This window comes from Melozone crissalis, unplaced genomic scaffold, assembly GCF_028551555.1.
Source record: "Melozone crissalis strain CALT ecotype California unplaced genomic scaffold, PUWL_Pcris_2 ptg000014l_1, whole genome shotgun sequence".
NCBI lineage: Eukaryota > Metazoa > Chordata > Aves > Passeriformes > Passerellidae > Melozone > Melozone crissalis.
This window is the reverse complement of record NW_026535792.1, coordinates 3793847-3817462: the sequence shown is the minus strand read 5'-3', so window position 1 is coordinate 3817462 and position 23616 is coordinate 3793847. Positions and strand designations below refer to the sequence as shown.

The 23616-nt window shown below is 44.2% G+C and overlaps 1 protein-coding gene across 3 annotated transcripts in view; it reads right to left on the bottom strand.

Annotated features, from left to right (window-relative positions):
- Positions 1-23616, bottom strand: part of IGF1R (insulin like growth factor 1 receptor) — a 169312-nt gene that overhangs the window by 7560 nt on the left and 138136 nt on the right. Inside the window, exons 9-20 of one of the 3 annotated variants that reach the window (XM_054272527.1) lie at positions 23130-23297; positions 22758-22962; positions 18315-18601; positions 16779-16915; positions 16320-16479; positions 15206-15311; positions 13831-13901; positions 12317-12546; positions 11954-12064; positions 11161-11320; positions 8916-9045; positions 5180-5314 (exon numbers count right to left, since the gene is read on the bottom strand). In XM_054272527.1, the coding sequence (XP_054128502.1) occupies positions 5180-5314; positions 8916-9045; positions 11161-11320; positions 11954-12064; positions 12317-12546; positions 13831-13901; positions 15206-15311; positions 16320-16479; positions 16779-16915; positions 18315-18601; positions 22758-22962; positions 23130-23297 (1900 nt within the window). Of the gene's footprint in view, positions 1-5179; positions 5315-8911; positions 9046-11160; positions 11321-11953; positions 12065-12316; positions 12547-13830; positions 13902-15205; positions 15312-16319; positions 16480-16778; positions 16916-18314; positions 18602-22757; positions 22963-23129; positions 23298-23616 lie in introns of those variants that run through there. The other 2 variants (XM_054272528.1, XM_054272529.1) reach the window with 2 other exon arrangements.

Here is a 23616-nt window from a genome sequence, read left to right as displayed (position 1 = left end):
CACAGGCCGAGATCTCCAGGGTTGTGGATTCAACACCCATAACCGGCCATTTGCTTAAGAGTTGGACTTGATGGTCCTGGTGGGTCCCCTGCAGCTCTCAACATGCTGTCAATCTCTGTGTCACATTTCCACCTTCCCTCTCATCACCCATTTACTCCCACACCTCCTACCTCACCTTTCCTGGTCTTCCCCATACCTTGTGTCTCATGGGTACCTGACATCCAGAACCATTGCATACCTTTATTCTGACTTGGTATTTCTCTTTTTCCTCTAAATTACTCTGTGCTTACTCAGCCATAAGCTACATGATTCCACCTCTCTGAGTATCTTTTTCAAACAACTCATCCCACCCCATCAATACTGACTAGGAAAAAAAAGAAAAATAGGAAACACACACAAGGTAAAGCACCGCCTTTTTCCCCTGAAAGAAGAAAATTACATTAAAATTAATTGTAATCCCCAGTGGACATTTGCCAATCTCAAAGACATTCTCTAATCTTTTTATTTTAAAATTAGGTTGTTTTCATTTACGGCCAGGGATGCATTAATATTTTACAGAGTGTGAGATCATCTATTTAAGCACATCCATGATTAGATCTGTACAATGTCCCATGCTGGCAAAACAAAACCACAAAATGAAACTGTAATACAGACATAATGAAAACAGCATTTTCATGACACAGCAAAATTGGATATTCCCAGGAGATCGCCCTGAGCTTTAAACATAACACAAGAAAGGATTTCACCGTCTGTGAAGGTGGAATAGGGATGTCTTCTGTTAACACAGCACAGTAATAGGACAAATTTAAATAAGAAAAGGAAGATTAGCATTAATTCTTCCAGCCAACCCTCTGTGTACACAGTGCTCAGAGGAACACGCTGTGTGGAGGAAGTCACTGCTGGCCAAGACTACTACTCTGTGCTAGAGTAAGAATGGATCTAAAAATAAAATAAAGCCAAGAAAGATCTCTCAGTTAAGGTAATGCACAACTCTGACTCACCTGCCAGCACTGGGACCTGCAGCCCCAGTCAGACCCCCTTGGCTTGCTGGGGTTTATTTCCCACCTCTGCCAGCCTTCCCTTAAGCCAGGTCACCTGAACTTTTGGCTTCAATTCTAGAGAGCAACACCACCATATTTCCAACTTCCACGGATTTTCAGGGCACAAACAAGCAATTCTATTTGATCTTTTCATTAGCTCTCACTGCCTTGTGCCCTCAGTTGACCAGATCTCTGCATCAGTGTGGAAAAAATTATTTTTAAATTAAACAGAGAAAAACAAACAAATTCACTCTCTTTTTGTATAGGACGTAAGTTCATCCCGGAGTAATGTCCCTGCTCTAGAACAACCCTTCCAACAGGACTGACACTGAGCTGGAGAAGCCTGAGCTCTGCAGCCCATGGTGGGTCTGGAGAGAGTTCAGGAGCCCTGGCCTGAAACAAAACCCCAGCCCAGAAACTCAGGAAATTGGGAAATACCGTTGCACCTCCGCTGTGCTCTGAGCGGACGTGAACCAGCAGAGAGGGCAAGTGGCTGTGTTTGGGCTGCAAACACTGCTGAGTGCTCCAACCAAACCCAAAGCAATCTTCACTGAAGTGCATCTGAAGTGCCCAACATCCCTGCCAGAGCTGCACTGGCAGCGCTCCGCGTGAGCAAACGTCAGCCACCTGAGAACGGCCTTGTGACACCCAACTGGAGCTGGCAAAACCAGTCTGTGCTGGGAGAGCTCCCCGGGTACTCAATGCTGCATTGTAACCGCACGTAGACACGTAAACACTGCCCAGCTCCTGCTTGTTTTGAGTCTGAAAAGCCTTTCAGAGCAAAAGCCGAGCCAGACTATAAAACTGCACCGTACCCTCACCCACAAGGGTGAGGAAAGCTTGAGACATAAATATATAAAATCCATTTCTGTTACTTCATTGCTGTTTCCCTTCCAGCTGACTGCTGTGTCCCTGAATAGAAGCTTGGCTGGAGCCAGGAACTCTGGATATTCGCTGGCGCTGCGCCCCGAGGCCTAAGGGCAATGCTAAGGAGATACCACAAGCAGCGGAGTAATGCATGTGACATCAGCACAAACAAGGACATGTGATGTTTCTTTTAAGCCATTCCAGATTTAAAAACCCTACAGAGTTCCCATAAAAGGATTTTTTTTTCCTTTTTAACTCTGTGTGTTCGCAGGCCTTGTTTACATTATCTCAAACAAACTAAAAACCTTTCCAATAGACAATGGAGGAATTTACAGGCTGTTAATACAACCTGAGCAGATTTATAAAGTACGTTCCTGACTGGTGGCAAGTGAGCTCCAGGGAGCTGGAGGCACCACCATGGGTTAGGGGAATAGCCAGCATCCCTCTGTGCATCTTTTGCTCAAGGAACTGAGCAGAAACTGAGCTCTGTTTTACACAGAGACAATAACAAAAAAAAAAAACAAAAACAGAAAATGGAAAGTTCCTATAGAAGCTGCATTCCATTTGTGCTTTGCAATACACTTGATTTGGTGGGGAAAAGCAAAAGGACCTCTCCTCCCCTGCTTGGTGCCTGTGCTGCCAGTGCCTCTGCAGAGCAGACCCCGGGTTCTGAGCAGGAACAAAGGGAAATCAGCACTGCGTAAATAGTCTACAATGCATGTGGGGGAAGCAATCCTGCTTCAAAAACAGAGTGGAATTCCAGCCTCCACAACTTTTAAAAGCCCCATGGGAACACACTGTCTGAGAGCTTCAGCTGCACCAAAGCTTGGTGCCACGCAGCCGTCACCTGATGAGCAGTGCCATAACAATGGGAGGACATAAAAACATCACTGAGTGCACAGGAAGAGGAGAAAAACAGCAAAGCTTCTCCTGGCACTGTCTTACTGAACCATCTGTCTTATTGCATGGTTCTGTCTGCAGAGCCACGCGAGCTATGCCAAGAGGGTGTAGCATAAACACAACTGAGGCTTGTTTCACCCTGTACAACAGTAAAGAGCCTCCAGAAATACCCTCCCCTTTGTGCTTTGCCCTTTTCACAGGGATCCACCACCTCCAGGCACAGGACAACCCCCTGTAAAATCCCCCTGCGCCCAAGCATCCTTTGCCCTGCTCTGCCACACTGCAGAACAGAACCTTCCCTGCTCCACCTAAAAGCCACTGACCCACTGTGCCAGGGACAGGAGAGCACAGGCACTGACAAGGATCCACGTGCAATTTCACGGCTCTTAGACACTGTTAGAAACACTCTCCTGCCCATGTCCTCATCTTCCTGCAGGTCCCCAGCTGAGGAGGAGGTTATGGGCCCTGGAAAGGAACCAGAGCAGGTCTGGTCCTGCCAGCAGCGTGTGGGTGAGGGCTGGGGAGGTCACTGAGCATTGTCACAGCTTCCTGGGCAGGGAAAGAAGTGAAAACATGCAAAGAATAAAGCACCACAGGAACATAAGACATTTTTTGATTGCCAAGTGCAAGTGCAGGGAACAAAGGTGAAGGTTACTCCTGGAGCTCTGTACTGTTATTCCTACAAATGCCTACTTGAGTTTCAGCAGATTTGGGTGTCTGTACTAAAACAAAGACAAAACAAGCTGAAAGGGAGCAAAAGCAAGTCACAATAAGGTCATACTTTTTTTTCCTCCCCTTTTTACATTTGGGATAAAGCCAAGATGTTTTATACTCAACTTTATCACTAAAAAAAAAGCAAACAAAAAAATTCACCACCAAAGTGGCTGTGCCTTAGGTCTGAGTTCAGCCCATTCCTTTTTCTGACAGAGCAAAGCAGCACAATTCAAAGGCAGATTTTTTTTATTCAGCACCTCTTGTCAGGCTGAACCAGCCTGTGAGCAGCTTCTCCATGAGGAGCAGCACAAGAAAGGCCTTTGCACACCAGTGCAAAGATTTGCTCTGCCAGACTTTAACCAAGCTCTCCCAGCTCAAAAGGAGGACTTTGAAAGGGGATTCATGCAGCAGCAACAGCCCTGGAGCAGAGGAGATTCCCTGAGGAGGGGGAGGAAGGAGAGCTGGGTGGGCTGCAGCAGAGAGAACTTCTGGGCTGACTCCCTCCCACCCTGCTCATACCACACACACCCAGCTTAACAGGGAATTCCTGATGCTGGATCTCTCCCCACTGAGGCTGCTCTCACTGCAGAGGTGCTTTCCCCTGTGAACCCAGGGAGCTGAACCACCACATCCCTGTCCTTCCCAACTGTGCCCACCCCGTTACACAGCTCTGTGTGTTAAACAATGTCCAGTCCATCCAATTGCCAGGAATTCTCCTCAGCATCTCTAAAGGGAAGGAATGTGAAACCAAGGAATCACATGGCAGCTACACCTCCCCCTGCTTATACCACCCACCCCCCTCAAACAACAAAACAACACTGCCTGTCATCTGAAACCACAGCCAGGCTCCAGCCAAAAAAGCTATTTTCCTAAGAATCCCAAGCAGCTGAGGCCCTTAAGTGATTGTATCCCTTCTGGGGGCCTCCAACAAATTTCAATAAGTGCAAGACGCAGTATTTCCTTCTCAAAAGTCAGTTTGGGAAGTATATCAAAGCAATAAAGTCTGAACCACTGAAACTGCTGTACACAAAGGCCAGCAGAAGTATTTCAGCAATGTAAAGCTAAAAACTGAAGCTGCTGCACTGCACACCCTCTGCTGCTGTGAGGCTTTGGGTCGATCCTGGGGCAGGGAAAGGTTTTTCTGTGGAAAACCTCACCCTGTGCTAGCAAGGAAGGAAAGTGTTAGCAGGGGGGATTGGTTTATCTCAATGGGACAAGTGCTGTGGCTGAAACAGCAGATTCAATCCAGCCTCAGATACATTGATTTATCTGTATGCTGAACTGAAATGTTGAACTCCAGTGTTCACACACATTTCAGCTTGTCCCTTGCTCTCTTCTCTCTTTATGCTCAACTTTAAGCAGAAGAGAGATGATTTAGGCACAGAGCCTCCTGATGTAGCAAATGTCACTTATGAAGTGACATTTTTTTAAGCCTCATTTTATTCAGTAACACAAAGCCTGGATTTTGTTTGCTTATTAGAGGAGATAGCCCAAGGTGAGATTCTGGCCACAAGCAAAGTTGTTTTCTGGAATGTCTCACCACCATAAAACACTGGATTGACAGAGACTGAGCAGCCCCCCCTGCGGTAGCGGGCAAGGGCAGGCCCTGCAGGGCTCAGGAGGCACAGGCTGTGCCTGCAGGGCAGTGTGGCACTTACAGCATGTCAGGACAATTGTCTGGCTTCTCCAGCAGCCCCCCTTCCATGACGAAGCGCAGCACCTGCTCGTTGGTCATGCCCTGGTACGGCTGCTCCGCCAGCGTCGCGATCTCCCACAGCACCACTCCGAAGGACCTGCAGGAACAGCACAGCTTCAGCCTCCCAGACAGCTTCACAAGGTGTAATTCTCACAAGATGCTGAGTGCTGGGTGTCCATGGGTGTTTTCTTTTGCCAAAGAATTCCAGTTGCTCAAAAAACACGAGCCTGTGGTGACAGCCACAACCCCTCCCTCCAGAGACTGCTGACTTCAAACACCTCCACTCCAGTGAGAAAAGGGCTCAGGTGGGAAAAACTCAGCTACCCCTTTGTGACATGCATGTAACTGTGTTCTTGAAACACAGCTTCCAGCTCCTTCCAGATAACTACAAAGGACAGCAGAAGTGAAAAAAAAGCAGTTTCTCTAATAATAGGAATTGATTACTGGCAAAGGAAGATAAGCATAGTTATGTAATTGGGTAGTTTGGACGTAAGTATTGACACTTTCTAAAAATATCTCCATTTAAAATTAGATTATTGAGCAGACACGGCTCAAATTGTCTGCCCTGCACTGAAGAGTCATCTACTTTTAGAGCTGCTGGGCAAAGAAGGAAAATTTCAATGCTGTCTGTGTGGTAAAATGCTGAGTCAAGCTGAGTGAAAAACACACAGTTCCACTGGGGGGGAAAACAGGAGTCCAGTGCCATTAGCTGGTTATGGCCCTGTGGTTTTATTTTTCAGATATCCCTGGGATCTAAACTGGTTTGCATCTGGAGCCAGAAGCCACAAACTGCCCTGCAATTGTTTTCCTTTCAGGGGAGGGAGGGACAGGGGCTCAACTCAACATTTGGGCGCCTTTGAAGCTTCTTTGATCACTGTAGGGATAACAAGGACAAGTCTTGCACACCTACTCGTCAGATTATCCTAACAAATAAACTCAGATTGCTCCTTCCAGGCAACTACCAGCCTTGAGAGAATGCAAGATGCTGGGGATTTATTTATAGAAATCCACCCTCACCCTGAACAGTATTACATTAATTTTAAAATGTCCTCCTTCCCTAACTGCAACAAAACCAGCCCTGTTTAATTACCTCATTCTTCAGCCTGAAAAGCATTAAAAGAATGAGTTGCTAAAATAAAGCTCCACCCTTCAAACCTCCAGACACTTCTTCCTTCCTGCAGTTGCCATTTCACCTTACAGCTTATAAATCCTGGACTCCAACCACTCAACAGGGTTTTGTCTTTTTGACATCTTAGCTTCTAGAACTGATCTCTTAAGAACATGGAGCTACATGTCACAATATCTGCCCAGAAAAGCAGGAAAAACAATCTCAACTTTTTGTTTACTGCTTGATGCAAATAAATGGCCCCTAAAACAGCCAAGGCTCCACAGTTTACACTGAGCAACTTCAAATCTGAACCAATAAAAGGATTCAGGGAATTTTTCCTGGCATGAAGAGACCTCCAATGTACAGTGCCTGGTGTAAAAGTCACTGAGAAGGAATGATCCTTTTAGCCATAAGCAGATCAAGTAAATAGACAGCATTTCATGACAGTGTTAAGTCAAGTTCCACTACATTTGGAATTTAGATTGAAATTTTTCTGTAGCTGTGGATACATGTTCTAAACAAACAGCAAATTTCTCATGTTGAGCCTGGTTTTTTGTGCCTCCGGACAAGTAGACCCCTGTGAAACAAATTTCAGAGTAAATCACTTCCAACAATTAAGATGCCAAACCATCCCAAGGAGAAACTCTCTGAAATACCCACGAGTACTGTGAGCCTCCTCTCCATAAAACCATTTTTTTCCTCTTTATGCTTACAAGTAAAAATCTGTCAAGATTTTACTGCTCCTCCTATTCAGCTTTCCAATCCTGTAACCAGTAAACTCCTTTCCAGGCCAGGATATTCACTCAGATTGTCCCACTGATGAAGTGCAACACCGTTTGCACAATCCTGCTTTGGACTGAGCAACCAACAAATGCCAAATCCTGGAATCCCAGGATGGCTTGGGCTGGAAGGGAACTTAAAGCCCATCTTGTTCCACCCCTGCCATGGTCAGGGAAAGCTTCCACCATCCCAGGCTGCTCCAAGCCCCATACGAGTGTCCTGGCCTTGGGCACTTCCAGAGATGGAGCAGCCACAGCTCCTCTGGACACCCTGTCCCAGGGCCTCACCTCACCAGGGAATAAATTCTTCTCAAAATTCAATCTAAACCTCCTCTCTTCCTTGTAGAGAAGCACTCATGTACTTCCTGCAACAACTACAGCACTAATTTACACCTGACACCTTATCTGGTGTCACCTGGGGGTTTTTTGTTTGGAATTTGAGTTATATTTAATAAAGAATAACATCAATTAGGAGTCCCAGGCTAAAAGAAATCACGTGTGGAACACACAGGGGACATCCCCAGTGCTCACCCTGAGCTGCTGCTGAACCCTTTGGAGGCAATGGCTGGACCTGAAAATTCCTGTTGTGTGGTTGGAACAGGCAGCTCTGCCAGCTCCTCACTCCAGGATGGGTCAGTTCTGCATCTGGGGATTTTCTAGTGATATACTCCAAATTTCTGTCTGCTTTGTGAAGCCATTACAAGTCCCAAAATTCTTTTACTGGGGGGACTGCCAAAAGCATGCCTGCACTGTTCAATCAGATAAATGGCTGATACAGGGCTTCCCTTCAACTCAATGTGGTTGTTTTCATCTGCTTCCAAGTCTGAGGGTTAGTGGATTCAAAAGTAAGTTACTAGCCATATGTAAAATCAAATTTAAGCATCATTCTGGTGCTTTGCTTTTTCACTTTAATTCCTCTTAGGAACTTTTTGTTCAGAGCTGGTGCTGTGAACTACAGACCACTGACTCCAAACTCCTCAAGCTGCTCACAGAAAATGCAGTTTACTCCTAAAACACCATTCCTACTGACTTCTAGACATTTGGAGGCAATCAGCTGCCAATTCTGTAACAGATCAGCAGTAAAAACATCTTGTTAGGAAGGCAGAGAAGCCATAAAAGACAGAGGATTGTGTACTGGTTCTGCCAGTACACAACCATCTTCTGCCAAGTCCTCTCTACCTATCTCCAAAAGCTGGGGGGTGTGTGGGGAATTGTTCCAGGGGATTACTTCTCCCAAGCACACGCCTCTATTAATAACTGCACAGATACAGCAAGCATGCAGTGGGCTTTGAAATTTCTGCATCTTGCAGTATATAAACCAAGCAAACAAAGCTCCAAATGGAGAGGGATATGCACAAGGGAGAACTCCCCAAAAAAGCCTGTGAGTGTACACAACCCATCTGGGGGAAAGTGACGTTATTTACACAGAAGGTTTTGATGGAAAAGCAGGTCAGCACTAGGAGCCCTTCTATATTCTTGGCAACTTCAAATGCTTTTCTTGAAGGAGGACAATTTAAAAAATGACAACTTGCTCTTCCAGGTGAAGGTAATGTTTTTCACTGCACAAATGATTTTACAACTAACAGCAGGAAACATGCTGCCACCTCCAGTTCTGGAAATCCATTTAATTTTGCTGTCTATGAGAGCAAAATCCAACCTCACGAGCTCTTGCTGAACCACAAACTCATGGAACAAGAGAGTTACTTCTGAATGGAGAGGAGAAGCAGTACCCTTAGTTAAGTCTACTAAAACAAGAAGAGAGGCTAGAAAGGAGGAGGTTAAAGCAGTTTTTCAGAGTCCTGTTTTGTTACCAGACGTCGGAGTGCGTTGTGAAGACTCCGTCCTTGAGCGACTCCGGGGACATCCAGCGGACAGGCAGCAAACCCTTCCCTCCCTTCCGGTAATAATCTGTCTCGTAGATATCTCTCGTCATGCCAAAATCTACAAGGTAGAAACACTCTGGGTTTGTGGGAGCAAATGAGGAACATCTCCCCTTCCTACAAGGCAGAGAATCACACTTGGCTGTGAGGAATCTGCGCTGTGCTCCCACGACACTTCAGCTGCTGCCTCGGGGCTGGTGACCTTCCCTCCCAACACCAACAGACTGTGCCACTGCTTCGGGGGTGACAAGTCTGAATGGTTTAAATATAGCAATGGGAAAAGTTACAGCATTTATGCTCAAGCTTTGCAGTAAGATGAGTCTTCTGAAGGTCAAATAATTCACTAATTGTTCGCCAAATTCAGTGATTTTTGGGTTTTTTAAGGAGCCCCTTTAGTACTTATAACCATTGTGTGTCATTGAACAATCTCATATGCTGAAGGAAATACTTCTCTTGGTTTTCTTTTTCCTATTTCCAAAGGTAATTCCCAGTTTCTGTACAATATTCCGTTTCAAGTGCTACAGAGGATTATGTTGTTCATTTGTAATTAACACACCCAAATACTGAAGACATACTTCCAGTTTATATCCATGCTTAGTTGTAAATTCATAAGCATTTGCAAGACTTGGATCTAAAGATGTTCAACCCCCTGACTGTAACTCAGATTTATTCCAGTGGTTTATCCCTACAATCAGTCTGAGACAGAATTGCTGGGTCTCACACTTGCCTATTGACCTCAGTTACTGTGTTCTCAAAAAGTTCATAAATTAGAGGACATCAGTCTGATATTAAATGCTGTCTGATGACACACAGGGCAAAATCCATTTTAGCAACACAGACCTGTAATTGCCCCTTTTTCCCCCCAGAAAACGTGCACAGAACTCCCCCAGGTCTCTCAGTGATCACCAGTCTGTGGTGAGTGACCAAGCAGGGGTACCAGGGACACCATACCCAGGGTGATTATGACTAAAAAGCCAATCTGTGCAGCTCTTCCATCACTCCCACACACCAGGGTGACTTTATCCCAGCTGAATGGAAGATTTTTGCAAAATGTAATGCAAATAAGAAACAGACACACAGTGAGCACAGGGTAGTGTGGCATAAAGCTCTTCCTCTGAGATCTGAACAGTCTGAGTTGGTGTGTTCCAGCCAAGATGCTCCTAAACTGTTTCAGCATGAGGGGATTTTCAATGCTGCTACATAAACAAGAGCATTTACAAAGTGCTTTTGGGGTAACCATGAACATACTAAAGGGAAGAAGTGCACCATATCTTCAGTTTACAGAATTGTAAAACAAGCTGATGGGGGCAGGAGGAGAAAACTGCAATGGGAAGGATTTAGGCTGACTTCCCACGAACCTGCAGAAAATACACAAAATCCCCAAAAGATCTTATTTCCTAATTAACTGACTCAAAATGAAATCATTTTTTCTTTCTCCCAAATGACAGGATTACTTACACAAATTATCAAAATAGCTGAGTTAAGCTCTGAGAAAAAGAATTAGTTTCCTACAGCAGAAGGCTGCTGCTATACATGTTATTTTAATATGCACAACTCAAAAACAGCCAACAGCTTAAAATCACTCTCTCTGGAGAGAAGACTGAAAAAAACTCATCTGACACTATTTTGGAGGGATGGTGAAAGGAAAAAAAAAATTGGTGATCTAACAGCAGAGCAGAAGAAAAGCCATTCAGCTGTCTGGGAAGCAGAACTCCAGTTTAGACTGGAAAGCACCCAGCTGAAGTCATTCCACTTCCAACTCAGATACGATTTAAAATAATCCTAAAATTCTCATTCTTGAATCAATGAACAGGAGGTAGAATTATTCCTGTGTGTTGTCAGAGACATGACTGACACACCAGTGGTAACTGCACCATCCACCCAGATGTCTGCAGTACCTGAACCTAAATCACTGCCTCTTTTTTAAACCCACATGCTGTACTGCTGGCTCACTGCAACAACAGCAAGCAGAGGTATTCCAGAGGTTTCAACTCAGTGTTAACTGCTCACAGGTCTTAAATCACAAGTAATCTTCACAAGGAACATATTTCATTCTGCAGATATTTCAACTAGAGCTCAGCTTTAAAAAAAAAACCAAAAAAATAACATAAAAAGCTTTCTAAGACTGATTTTCCAGGCTGATTCTATGAGCTGGGTCAGGGTCAGGAGAGCCCACCTCCAATTTTGACAGTGAAGTCCTCGGCCACCATGCAGTTCCTGGCAGCCAGGTCCCTGTGCACGAACTTGTTGGCGTTGAGGTAGGCCATGCCGTCGGCGATCTCGCCCGCCATCTGGATCATCTTCTTCAGCGTCGGCGGCGCCTGCCCGGGGTTGTTCTGGGCAACACAAGGGCAAACAGTTAACACACCACAGCCACTCTCCTGGGCACATCCCAGCCTCGTGTTCTGCTCCTTTAATTTATCCACGCTGGAATTTCTAGATCAAGGGCAAAAGCTGCTGAGCTCATTTTCTACATAGGCTGCTGTGATTTCAGTGGTGAGTGAGTGACCTGTGTGTCATCTTTACCCTTCAGACTCTGCATCATATGAGACAATTTCAGCTGTTAGACTGATGGCCTATGCATGAGAGTTTGCACAGGAGCTAAGATAACAGATATTTACTTTCCAGCAGGGGCAACGGGCAGGACACACAACGTGAAACAATTATCCTAACACATGTTCTTAAAGCAGCCAATTTCTGTAACATCTTGATGAGAAAGTAGATCAGACAAGAGACCTAATGCAAATCTGGAAAAGAGGGCTCGGTGGCACAAGAAGGGACCTATTCCATGTGGCACCCTGGGCTGCCTCATGAAAGAGCTGCTGGAGATCACACAACAGCTCATGTTTTGTCCTCAGACTGAAGGAGAAGGGCAGCAAAGGCTAATCGCCTGCTGCTTCCAACGTGAGGCTGTCTTGTTCAAGATGATTCAAACTGAAGAAATAAACATCCAGCCACTCATGACTCACCTCTGTGTCTGGCCTCAATGATCTCAGGTAACTTTTGAGGTCCCCACGTGTCATCAGCTCCATGATAACCAGTGTAGGCTGGCCCTGAGAAACAACACCAAGCAGCCGAACCTGGCAGAAGAAAAATAAATGTTCAGTACAAGTATACAGGTACAACTAATTATCATTTATTCATGTTGATGTGTAGCCCTGTGGGAAAGGTCTGAATGTAGATTTGGTTCCACTTTCTGACTGGGGTTTCATGATAATATCACAAAGCTGCACAGAGTTGAAGCTAAAATCCCAAATTCAGTCCCAGAACAGCCTTGTGTCAATGAGCACAGGGCTGGTGAGTCACAGCCTGGTCCCATCTCCAGGACTCACCACATGGTGACAGTTGAACTCCTTCATCACCGAGGCCTCGTTCAGGAACTCGATCCTCTCGCGCATGCTCGCGGACTCGTTGACCGTCTTGATGGCCACCCTGGTCTCTGGCTCATCCTTCACCGCTCCCTTGGCTATTCCCTCGTACACCATCCCAAAGGAGCCCTGTCCCAGCTCCCGACACATGGTGATCTTCTCCCGAGGCACCTCCCACTCGTCAGGAACATAAACTGGGGAGAGAGAACAGACCCTGATGTTCCACAGTGCTGGGATCCCTCCCTGCTCCATGACAGCCCTGCCCTGCCAGCTCTGGGGCTCAAACCCCACACAGAATGCTGAGACCTTGCACCATGTGTGCAAACAGGCCAGGGACTATCCCATACAGAGGCAGGGGGATGGTGGCACACAAATAAATCTGAAAGAAAGGGGGACTTGAAGCGGCCTCACTATGGTACTGACACTGAGATCGAAATAAGGAACCTCAAAGCCAAAACCAGAGTGGGAAGAGGCTCAAATCAATGCTTCAGGTTAAATCTTTTCTTGGAATCCTTGCTCTCCTAATTCTCCCAGACAGCATCAAACAGACTTGATCATCTGTATCAGTTTAGTGTCTGCTGTATTCCCTATTAACACTGAGTTTATGGCTAGAGGGAAGCAGACTCTGATCCAGCAGCTCTTTGCATGGCACTATTCTGATCCCTTGCACACACCATTGCACCAGCAAAGGCAGAACTTGCTGCTGCTGCTGCAGGTCTTTGATCTGAGGCAGAAAAGAGCTCTCAGAAGGTGACTGCCAGGAGGCAGGACTGCCTCAGGCAAGAAGACATCCAAGCACTCACTGACGCGGCTGCCTATCAGTCACCAAAGGAGGGGACAGTTGTGTCACATGCCCTGCATGGGTGAAATGACAGGATGAAAACAGAGGATTATAGCATGAAGAGTGACAGACCTTTAACCCTAATGGTGTTGCTACAGAAAATAACAGTAAAATAGTCTGCTGCCACTCTGGGTGAACCCATTACTCTCCTGGGGGCTTTGGGAAATACTATTCCAGCAAGAATTCTACAACAGCAGCACCAAACTAAACCATAAACAGGAAAACTGAGGCCTCAAGGACATTTGTCTGATGCTGTGATTTCTTCAAGTAGTGGGTTTGTTTCAATAGGGCAAAACAGAGCTTAAAAGGGCAAACATGAATGAAAGACCACAAATTAATTCATTCTTCCTTCATTCCAGTGAAAACATCACTGCATGAGTAGATGTTAATCTGAAAGTGAAACTACTGAATCTGCATTTGCCTCAGGTGGGTGAAACTCCAGGAAAACAATTCAAAAACTCCTCAGTTTCAACAGAGAAGTGGCATTTATGTATTAGCAATTGTGGATTCCAGAGTTGTCCTAATAAAATAGGAAAAGTGGCTTTACAGCACATCTTTTAGGGTTTCATACCTTTCAAAGTCCGACACCAACAGAACACAGGACAGTAAAAGCATCACAAGCTAAGGTCACACTCACCATCTGAGGCACTGAAGTACTCAGGGTTCACAGAAGCATAAAGGACTCCATTGCCCAGTCTGTCACTGTTCCTGTAGAAATACTGGGGTTTATTTCTTTTATCTTTAAATCTGAGTATATTTCAGACCATCTCTTGTACAGCTTTTCCACTGCCTGCTCAACCACAGAATATTCTTTACTGAACACGGAGTTTTTCAGACAAAGGGACAAACAGATCTTATCTACCTCACATAATCAATGGGAACACAGTCCAGAATAGCTTGTCAGGAGTTCTGGAGTCCTCTCTATACCAAATCAGCCCCAGGAAAATGTAAACGTAAGGTACTTCTAGCTTTCTTTTAAGAAAAGCTATATTTTTATGCAACCAGGAGACCCATGGCTGAGAATGCACTTTACCATCTGCAGCTCTGCTGTGGGAATGAAGTTTTTTAGCAAAAGACAAAAATGGGGGATACCATTCAACTATTTCCTAAGTGTTTCCAATATTTCTTTTTAAATCCACACAATGCCTCACCTCCCAGTTTTAAAGGGGTGATTTTCAGAATAAGACAAGTAATAAATGCACTTTGAGAGCTTTGGCAGGAGACAGGCTCACAGAGAAAATATTCAGTTTAAACAAGGCAAAATTATCAGGGATTTAACCTAGGAGAGCCTAAGGAAGGCAAAGCAGATATTGTAATCACCAGAGACAAAGCCCTGTCTGGAGAGCTTGAGCAAAACTGGTACCACTGCAGTGCTACCAGTGAATTAGAGCTGGAAATTATGGGACACTCAATGAGCATAATTAATGTGAAAGTAATAAAAAACATCCACAGCTAGAAAGTTGCAAGACTGAACATTTATAGTGCTATTAAGTTCTCGTTATGTATTTCAATGAGATAAAAAAAAAATAAATCACTAGCTACAAAAAACAAACTGAGGAGAACAAATTACCAGAACAGTCCCAGTGACAGCTCTTGGCCAGAATATAATTTTTTAAGTGGATGTAAGACTTAAAAAAACCCTCTAGAATTTGAAAAAAAAATCAGATTATCCTAAATGGAACTAACTTTTCATTATTTATATTGACCCATATTTCAGTCAAATCTTCTGGTTATACAGGTCCAGTGTGTGCTACCACAGCCCCACTGAAACGTTCCTCACAGCCTCCTCTTCCCAGTCAAATATGACACTGCAATAAAAACCCTTTTCATATCTCCAGCATCAGCAGCAGACAGATGCTGCTAACTCTAAACCACCTCCTTTTCCATCCCAACAAGGCAGAATCTACCTCTCAACTCCTCTGAATGGCATTTCTCTTTAATCTCTAACTCACTCCACAGGCACAGATTTGAAAATAAACAATCCCCCTCCTGCACCATCACATGGAACTCACCTCTTTTTGTTAAAGACATAGAGCATTATCAGCAATCCCCCAAGGATGAGCAGCAGAGCAATAGGGAGCACAATTACCAAGTGCAGGAAGTTTCCATAGTTTGCTGCTGCAACCAACAAGAAAACAATTGTATCAGGCTTTCTATAAAACCTCTGTTAACAAAGAAACATTCAATACCCACTCAGTGTATTTCCATACAGGGAAGAAATCAAAGTTCTCATTTTCTTGTCTGATGTGGAAAAATGCACTCGGAAACCCTCCCTGCCTGCAGATGAGTGAAACAAGAAAGCAGACACTGAAAGGCATTAATTTTGTACAGAACAGTGTCTGTCTGGGCTTTGTTTTCACAAGTTATGCTTAAAGGACTTGCATTCCTCAGCGAACAATATCCAATTGTTCACTTGCACATTCACCTTTTTTTCCATCTTTTATTCACCTTGCAGCTGCTCATGTTCAGAATATACATGCACTGCTCTTTACTTCAAATTGTTCAAAGTTCAGCAACCAGAAAATAAAAAAGGGATAAAAGGTGGAGTTGCAGTTTTCTGGGGATATATCTGCTCTACAACTAAACACAGAATGTCTTAAAGAGGGTCTCTGTGGTCATGTTCTTCCAAAATATAAATTACTCCCATTGTCAGGACCAGCATCGCCCTTTCATCAGTACACCTTTTTTATCAAATGTCACTCAGAACAGGTCAACCTGCCAGCCAAAAATCTACACAAATGATTTGTTTCTCCAGTTATTTTGCAGTTTTAAGCAGGTGTGCCTTGTTGACACAGGTTTTGTACGTGGCAGCTCCCTGTTATAGCTAACATCACATTCCCACCATAGCTGCACAGCCCAGGAAGCCACAGCAGGGTGTTCTCCACCCCACACCTGGGTGCACCCCTCACAGACACCCAGAGCTGCAGGGAAAGGACCACAGCTCACACACCCCTCCTGGCTGTCAACACTTGCCAAAAAAATGGACCAGAGTTCCCAAAGAACCATCAGCAAGTGAGAGGAGTGTTCAGAGGCAAAAGGCTCAGATACTCAGTCACATCAACACCAGGAATTATTAAAAAGACAATAAACCCCCAATTTGACACAGACTATAAACACTTTTCTTACATTTGGGCTGCACATAGAAAGAGATGGGCTCAGTCCAGGAGCCATTCCCAGCTAAGGAAGTGGCCTGAACTCTGGCAGAATAGTTTCCAGGGTTCAAGTGAGTCAGTTTAGCTCCTCCAAGCTTCTTGTATTCCTGTCTGGAAACACATTCACGCTTCTCCTAGAAAGAAAAAGCAATTTACACATGTTATTATCTTCACATTCTGGAGAAGGCAATCCAGCTGCAGGATAAGCTCATTTTTATAACTAAAAGCCCCACCTGATCAGTCTTACTTCAAACACCATAAGGAGATATGTGGAATTTAAGAATTCAAAGGAAATGAAGGAAAGACATGGTGGCAGGTGCTGGGTGTCTGAAATCACAATTTCTGTTTGTGCAGCACTACACAAAAGCATGTAAATAAAGATCCTTTTTTGTGTATAAATTAGGAGTTATGAGCAGTAATGTCAAATGCTCACCTCGCCATGCTGCCCATATTTGATTTCATACATCAGGATCAGCCCATTTGGATTTGCAGGCTCCAACCACTTCAGGTAGACAGTGTTTTCCTCTTTTGCTTCCCATGATACTGTTCCTGGAATGTTATCTGCTCCCTCTGTAAAATATTTACAGGTGATGTGAGAACAACACCTATGCCTGAAACAGGAACTTCAGCAAGAGTGGAGGAAAATGGAAAGTTCAGAATCGTGTTCAGGTGCAGAAGCTCTGCAGCAAGAGCCATTCAAATCCAGGGAACAAACTCCATTGGTCAAGGGCCTGCTGGAGATTAACTCAGTCTGAACTACTGGTTCCCAGAAAATCAGTGCAGAGCATTCAGCTCCACCAGGCATGGGCTCTGTGTGCCAAAAACTCCTGGTTATTAGCACCTGATTCTTCCTTCCCAACACCAAAACATTGCAGGGAGTCATTCCCACCAAATGGCTGCAAAAAGCTGTAAACACACAACATCTGCCCCACTGACAGCCTTTTCCTAAAACAGTCACAGGAAATCCATCCCCTTTTAAAACAGTCTCAGCAGCAATTCAGGAACTGTTTTATCCCTATTTGGTTCCTAATAATTTTACATGACTTATTAAAAAATTAACAGGAATGTGAAATGAGTGTGAGTCTGGACTGAAAAAATACCACCTTCTCAAAGATAACAAAAGAAAACAGGATTGTTTAGCCTTTAATTTTCAGAGCATGTGTTGAAAATCTGAGAACACTTCTTTCCTTTTCCCTGATCTCACAGATTTCCTTATTTCCTTGAAATAAGCAATACTTTTTGCTTTTTTTACTGACACAGCTGGATCTGGATTATGATAGCCTTTCCTTCCATTAACAAAACAAAATTGCTACCATTCTGCATCCAATATCCCCAGACATCTGCTGGAGTCAGAAGCTCATTGCTGGATGCATATGAGCTTACACTAAAATCATCTCTATTCTTCTCAGAAGTACAATCTGCAAAAGTCCCAACGACGAGTACAGCATTCAATGCTTCCTATTTGAAGTAGTCTAGAGGCCAGGGATTGTGCACAAAGAAACACAGTATTCCTCCTGTTCCCAGGCTGGACAAATGCATGGTCGTACTGTGACAGAAGAAACATTTGGCAAACATTCCCACCAGCAAAACTCCAACATCTGCAAACAGTTCCGAGTGAGCACAGCAAAACCAAACATTAGCAGAGAAACGTTGCTGTGGCTCTATTCAGCACACAGGGAGCTGAGGAACAAAACCTTTCAGCCCTCCATGTCTGGGGGTCTCACTTCTATTGCTGGGAAACAGAATCTCTCCTAATTATCCTGGCAGTCAGCTTCTCCCTTTCTCCAGCTCCCCAGCGCAGACTCAAACACATCACTCAGTGCACACAACACGCCAGCCAAGGACACAAAATAAAAAAAATCTTTGCAGCTCCAATTTATCCTATTGCCTGGATTTTTTTTTTACTATACCCCAATGTAATTCTAACTGGTAGAGCTTGTCCCCCTGAGCCTGATCTCTGTGAGCATACCTGAGGGCATCGTTCTGGCAAACACGAAGTTGGACGCGCTGCAGCCGAGCGTGTCGGCCTCGTGGTTGCAGCTGTGGATGTCGATGCGGTAAAGAGTGAAAGGCTGCAGGTGGGAGATGACAGTTCTCTCCTTGCCATCCACCTTGGTCTCAAAGAAGGGATACTCCACCTCGCTCTCCTCCGCGTCGGAGGCGTTGGTGAAGTGCTCGGTCCCGGTCGCGTTCCTGCTCCGCGTGGCCAAGGTGGCGTTGGCGATGCGGAACACGTCCCTCCGCTTCCGGTCGGGCCTGAGGGGCACACACAGGTACAGAAAGGGCTCTTTAGAGAAAATCCATTTCTCCAGAAAATCCACGTTCTTCTCCAGAAAACTGTGCCAAACACCCCAGCGAAACAGGCAACAGCTAATAAAAAACTAAATAAAGGAAACTGCAAAACAAGAGGAAAACTTTCTTTAAATCTGAAACGGTCACGTGTCAGCACATGTCATTTCTCTCTCTTTTGGTCAGGAACCAACCAAATCTCTGAAGCTCACACTGCACCCCAAGATGAATGTGCAAACTTCTGACCTAACACAATAAACCAACAGCTTCACCATTACTCAAAAAGCATCCTGGATTAGTGGTTCAATGACAGTGATGCTGATTCTTGAAATAAAAATCAGGTGGTAAAGGTTGAAAAGGTTAGGGGGGGAAAAACTGTTTTGAAGTTTGCTGGATTAGCAAAGGAAGCTGAGCCTACTGAGAGTTAGCTTTGCAGTTGTGATGAAATTAGAATGTACTGCACTGAGAGGAAAAACCTTGGAAGGCAGCTGAAGGCCATGAAGATTCACCACCACTCGGGTGGTCATCTGTGTATCTCTGCTTCTCTCACCCAAACAAAAGCTCTGCAAAGGAACAATCCTCCTATGTAAGAAAACTCAGCACTTATATTGTGTGGAGGCAAAAGTTCAATGAGCAGCTTTGCCTTACAGGCATCTGGTGAAATTTAAGCAGAGTTAAAAAGTTGAGGATTTACAACCACACTATTGCTTTCTCAAGCCCAGGGAACTGCTGTAGTGGACAGCCCCAAGGGACAGGACAAGGATCAACATATTCTGAGAACCACATGGATCAGGTAACCAACACCCTGTGGCCACACTGGACCTGGCCCTTGGTTCTGCCCCAGATCTGAGGCTGTTCTGTACAGGAGCACCAACTACACGGGGCCATCTGGCATTACTGCTCCTGCCCCTTTGTCTCCAAGGGCTGCAGGAATGCTCAAACCCAGAAAGCAACACCCCAGGGGAGGGACAGGAGAAAGGTAGAACAGTCACACTACAAAACCAATTTGGGCTTGAATCCTATCCCTGAAATCCCTTCACCAGTGCCCATGGAACACCTGGCCAGTGCAACAGGTGCCAAGAGCATGAGGTCCAACAGCCCCACCAAAGAGCAAGTTACAAATCAGGCAAATGAGGCCTCCCTTGAACACACAACAGGAGGAAAGATGACTCAACAGGAGAACTTAATTCACTGTCAAATATATCATCTGAGTACATGCAGCCACAGAGCAGCATGCTGCAGAGAGAGCCAAGAACGGGCTCACTCAGTTTTGAAACCTTCTGGCAGAGGCTGGAAGGATTTTTTTCTTTAGGAGCTCACTACAAAAATTTCCAAAATCCCTTTACTACGTAGTGAGTAGTCGTTTTGACACTCTAACCACCATGTAAACCACGTCACAGAAATAAACACAGACAAGAAAGAATTTCCTAAGTTAGCACCAAATTGTTTAAGCAATACACAAGTGAATATCTTGTCAGTTAAGGCAATTTCATAGGACAGAAGCATTTGTGCCTTGTCTACACTGGTATCTATGGAAGTTACTAAACCTATTCACCCTGCTTACAATGTATTGATTTACTGCTTTAGCTCAGTGGAAAGAACAAACTTCTCATCAGTAAGAAGTTGGATGCCTAACCCTGAACTGATGAACATTTGCACAGATGCTGTGGTTAAAGCAGTGAAAATAAAAAGTTCATTTTTAATCAACCACAAAAGCATGTGCCAATGCAAGAACCCAAAAGGCCTGACTTTTCACCGCTTTTATGGGATGTGTGGAGCTTCAAATCTCTGGTGGTATCTGGGGGTGGAGAGGAGTACAGCCCTACCTTGTCTTTGGAGAAAAAGATAAAGGAACACAAAACTTGTTGGTGAAAACTACAGTGGTGTCAGGAAGAGAAAAGAGCTCCAGGATAACCACAATGCAAAAGTAATTAAAACATCATGAGATTTTGACCTCAGTGCTTTTTTGGTCAAGCAGCTTCCTGCATTCAAGAAATTCAGAGATAAAGGCAAAAAACAAGCATCTAAGGAAGTAAGGAAAAGTCTAGAGATAAAAACTTGAAAAATCATTTATTCTATTAAGGGAGAAGAAGGAAAAGAAATGCAAGACAAAAATGAAAAATAACACTAAAAATTCAATCAAATAAAAAACATTAAAAAAAAACTTGGGCTATTTAACAGCAAAGCTCACGCTTTCTGTAGTTGATGGCAATTTTAATTGCTCAGACTACACACAGAGCCTGTCCCATCCTGCTCATTAGAGAAAACAAAAACCTTGAAGAAACTCATTCTCCTCTGGTAGTCAGTGCCTCTTCATGGCTAAGCAGAGTCCTGTTTGAAATCCACCATGGCACTAACACACGTGGGGTCATCCAGAAGTTACACAAGAGATTAGATCAACAGACTTCTTAAACAATCTTCAGTCAAATACTTTCACGCTGTATTACATACTGCAACTCTTTCATAATAACCTGGACACAGGTAGCACTCTGGAAACAAATACTACTATTGAGGCTTGCACTAACACATTAATTAACTTCTCCCTTGGGAAAAAGAGAAAAAAAATTACATCAAGTAACAAACTGCTTAGATTTGTCCCATGGAGATGTCTCACCAGCTCATAAACTTTCATTTTCTTGACATACAGTCTCTTAAAAGTTGCTTGGCTATGCAGCTATTGCTGAGCATTGTCCCTTATCTGCTCCTGCTGTTCCAAAACACTCTAATGGCAGTAATTTAAGAGAAAAAGACAAGCTTTCAGGAAATTCTCTGTGAACTGATCAGTTTATTGTTACTGAGTTCAAGGTTCCATGAGTTTTCTTGGAGGGGGGCAGGACTGCAAGAAAATTTGGGAGAAGACAACACATTCTGAATTACAAGTGTTTAGGAAAACAGAAAAACTCCCTTTTCAACAGACTTTCAAGTAGTTTAGACTTGACACATGGCTTTCAAAACTCCTCACTGTGCTATTTCATGAAGTCCAAAATCAGATCTTGTTTTTTCCCACGGCTCAGCATTTCCATCATGATCAGACATGGAGGCTGGAACTTCCCTGTACCTGATCTTGGCTGCTGCTGCTCCTCATCATCACTGCACAAATGCTCAGTGTGACCCCAACACAGCTCAGATAAGATACTTCACACCTCCCAAGAGAGGCAGTATTTAGCTCCTCATGCTTTGGATAAAGATAAGAAGCATTGTAAATATCAAAGTCTCAACCCCAACAAGTCAATCCAACGCATCCTCGAATAAAAGTCCAAAAAAATCACAATGGAGAACGATTTGAACCAGCATCAATGAAGCAGCAATGCCACACCACACTTCTCAAACACAGGATTTGACCATGGACTTCCCCTCCCAGGAGGGAGAATGAGACAAGGTGCACCACTGAGATCTAACAGTGCATTAAAGACTGTAACACAACAGCTGCACACTGTGTGCCCTGCCCCAGCATCCAACCACCCTAAGTAACAACACCTTACCTGAAAGATAAATTGGAAACTCGAGGATCAAAATCACCAATTAATTCAGTAGAATCTACTCTGTGTTGCAGCAGAGAATCATTACAATTCCACTTAACATGTAAGCAGGTGTTTATGGTGGGAGAGTGGAAATATTTAATACTTCTCTGCAGTGCTGACCCAGGAAACACACAAGACCTTTGCAATTAGTGCAGTGAGAAAAGGAAACCAGTTTCAATTCTGTGAGGCAACTGTGCCCTTAATTTCAAAGATAAATTCACATTAGGAGCACAAGCACTTAAATGGTTATTTAGAGATAAATCACATCTGAAACCCTCTGTCTGCCTCGTGTTGCTTGTCTCTAAAACCCTTAGAGACAACAAGCTCCTTAAGTGACTCTTGAGTCTGAAAAGAAACCATCACTGAAATCCTTGATCAATACAGGTAAGAACCCTTACTATGGGCTAGAATTGAAAGAAAGAAATGAAAATCGGCAAATAAGAGAAACTGCAAAGTAAAGCAGTGGAATGTCTCACATGAAAGGAAAGGTAATGTTTAGTGTTCCAGGTGTTTCTGTGTGCTGCCATGTCCAGGAAACCTATAGGAAATGCTAAAAATGAAATTATCAGCCCTGCCTCCAAAGAAGTGTCCAAAACCATTACCTGGGGACAAAGATGGAGTTGTGAAGGAAGTTCTCAAAGACTTTCCGGTACTCTGCTTCCTCCTTCTCCGCCTGCTTCTCTGCCTCTGTCTTGGGACAAGCACAGCAAGGTCCTTTTTCTCCCCCACAGCCCTCTGGCTTGGTGGGCTCAGTGGCTTCTTCTGTATCAATGGTCCCATCAGCATATCTTCGAATCGGGACTTTATCTTGAAAGAAAAGAACAGAGTTGATTTCTTTCTCTCCAGATCAGGGATACAGCAATAATCCCTATTTATCCATCCCCTCTACTGGCTGTTATTTAGCTCTTGCCAGTGAAGAGCCCTGGCAGGCAGAGTCCCAGGCATTTCCACACAAGAGCCTTTGGCTCTCCTACCTTTGGAGCAGTAGTTGTGTCTGTACAGGTAACTGTCCTGAGGCTGCTGCTGCCAGCGCACGATGTAGTAGGAGAGGTTCCCATTGGGAAGAGAGGGAGGATTCCACTTCACAATCAGCTGGGATGAGGAGTTGGATGCTGAAATAACATCCAGGGGAATGGATGGCACTAGAGAAAGAAAAAAGAAAGATATTTAAATCTAGAGCACTCTACAATGTATTTCCATGCAAGCTTTTGAATGAATCCCAATGCATTTCTATACTGCAAGGAAAAACACCAACTTATTTCAAAGAAAGGATTTTCTACTTATGCCAACAGTTAAGGGTTCAACTGCAATCAAGTCCCAACCCAGAGTTGTACTTAAATTAATCTTACAATGGAACAAAGCCTGCAATTCTAACTTCAAGAAGCTCCCATAGTTCCTAATGAAAATAGTATCTAAAAAACCAGTTTTAATTCAAATTTTAATACTACTTTCATAATTAGT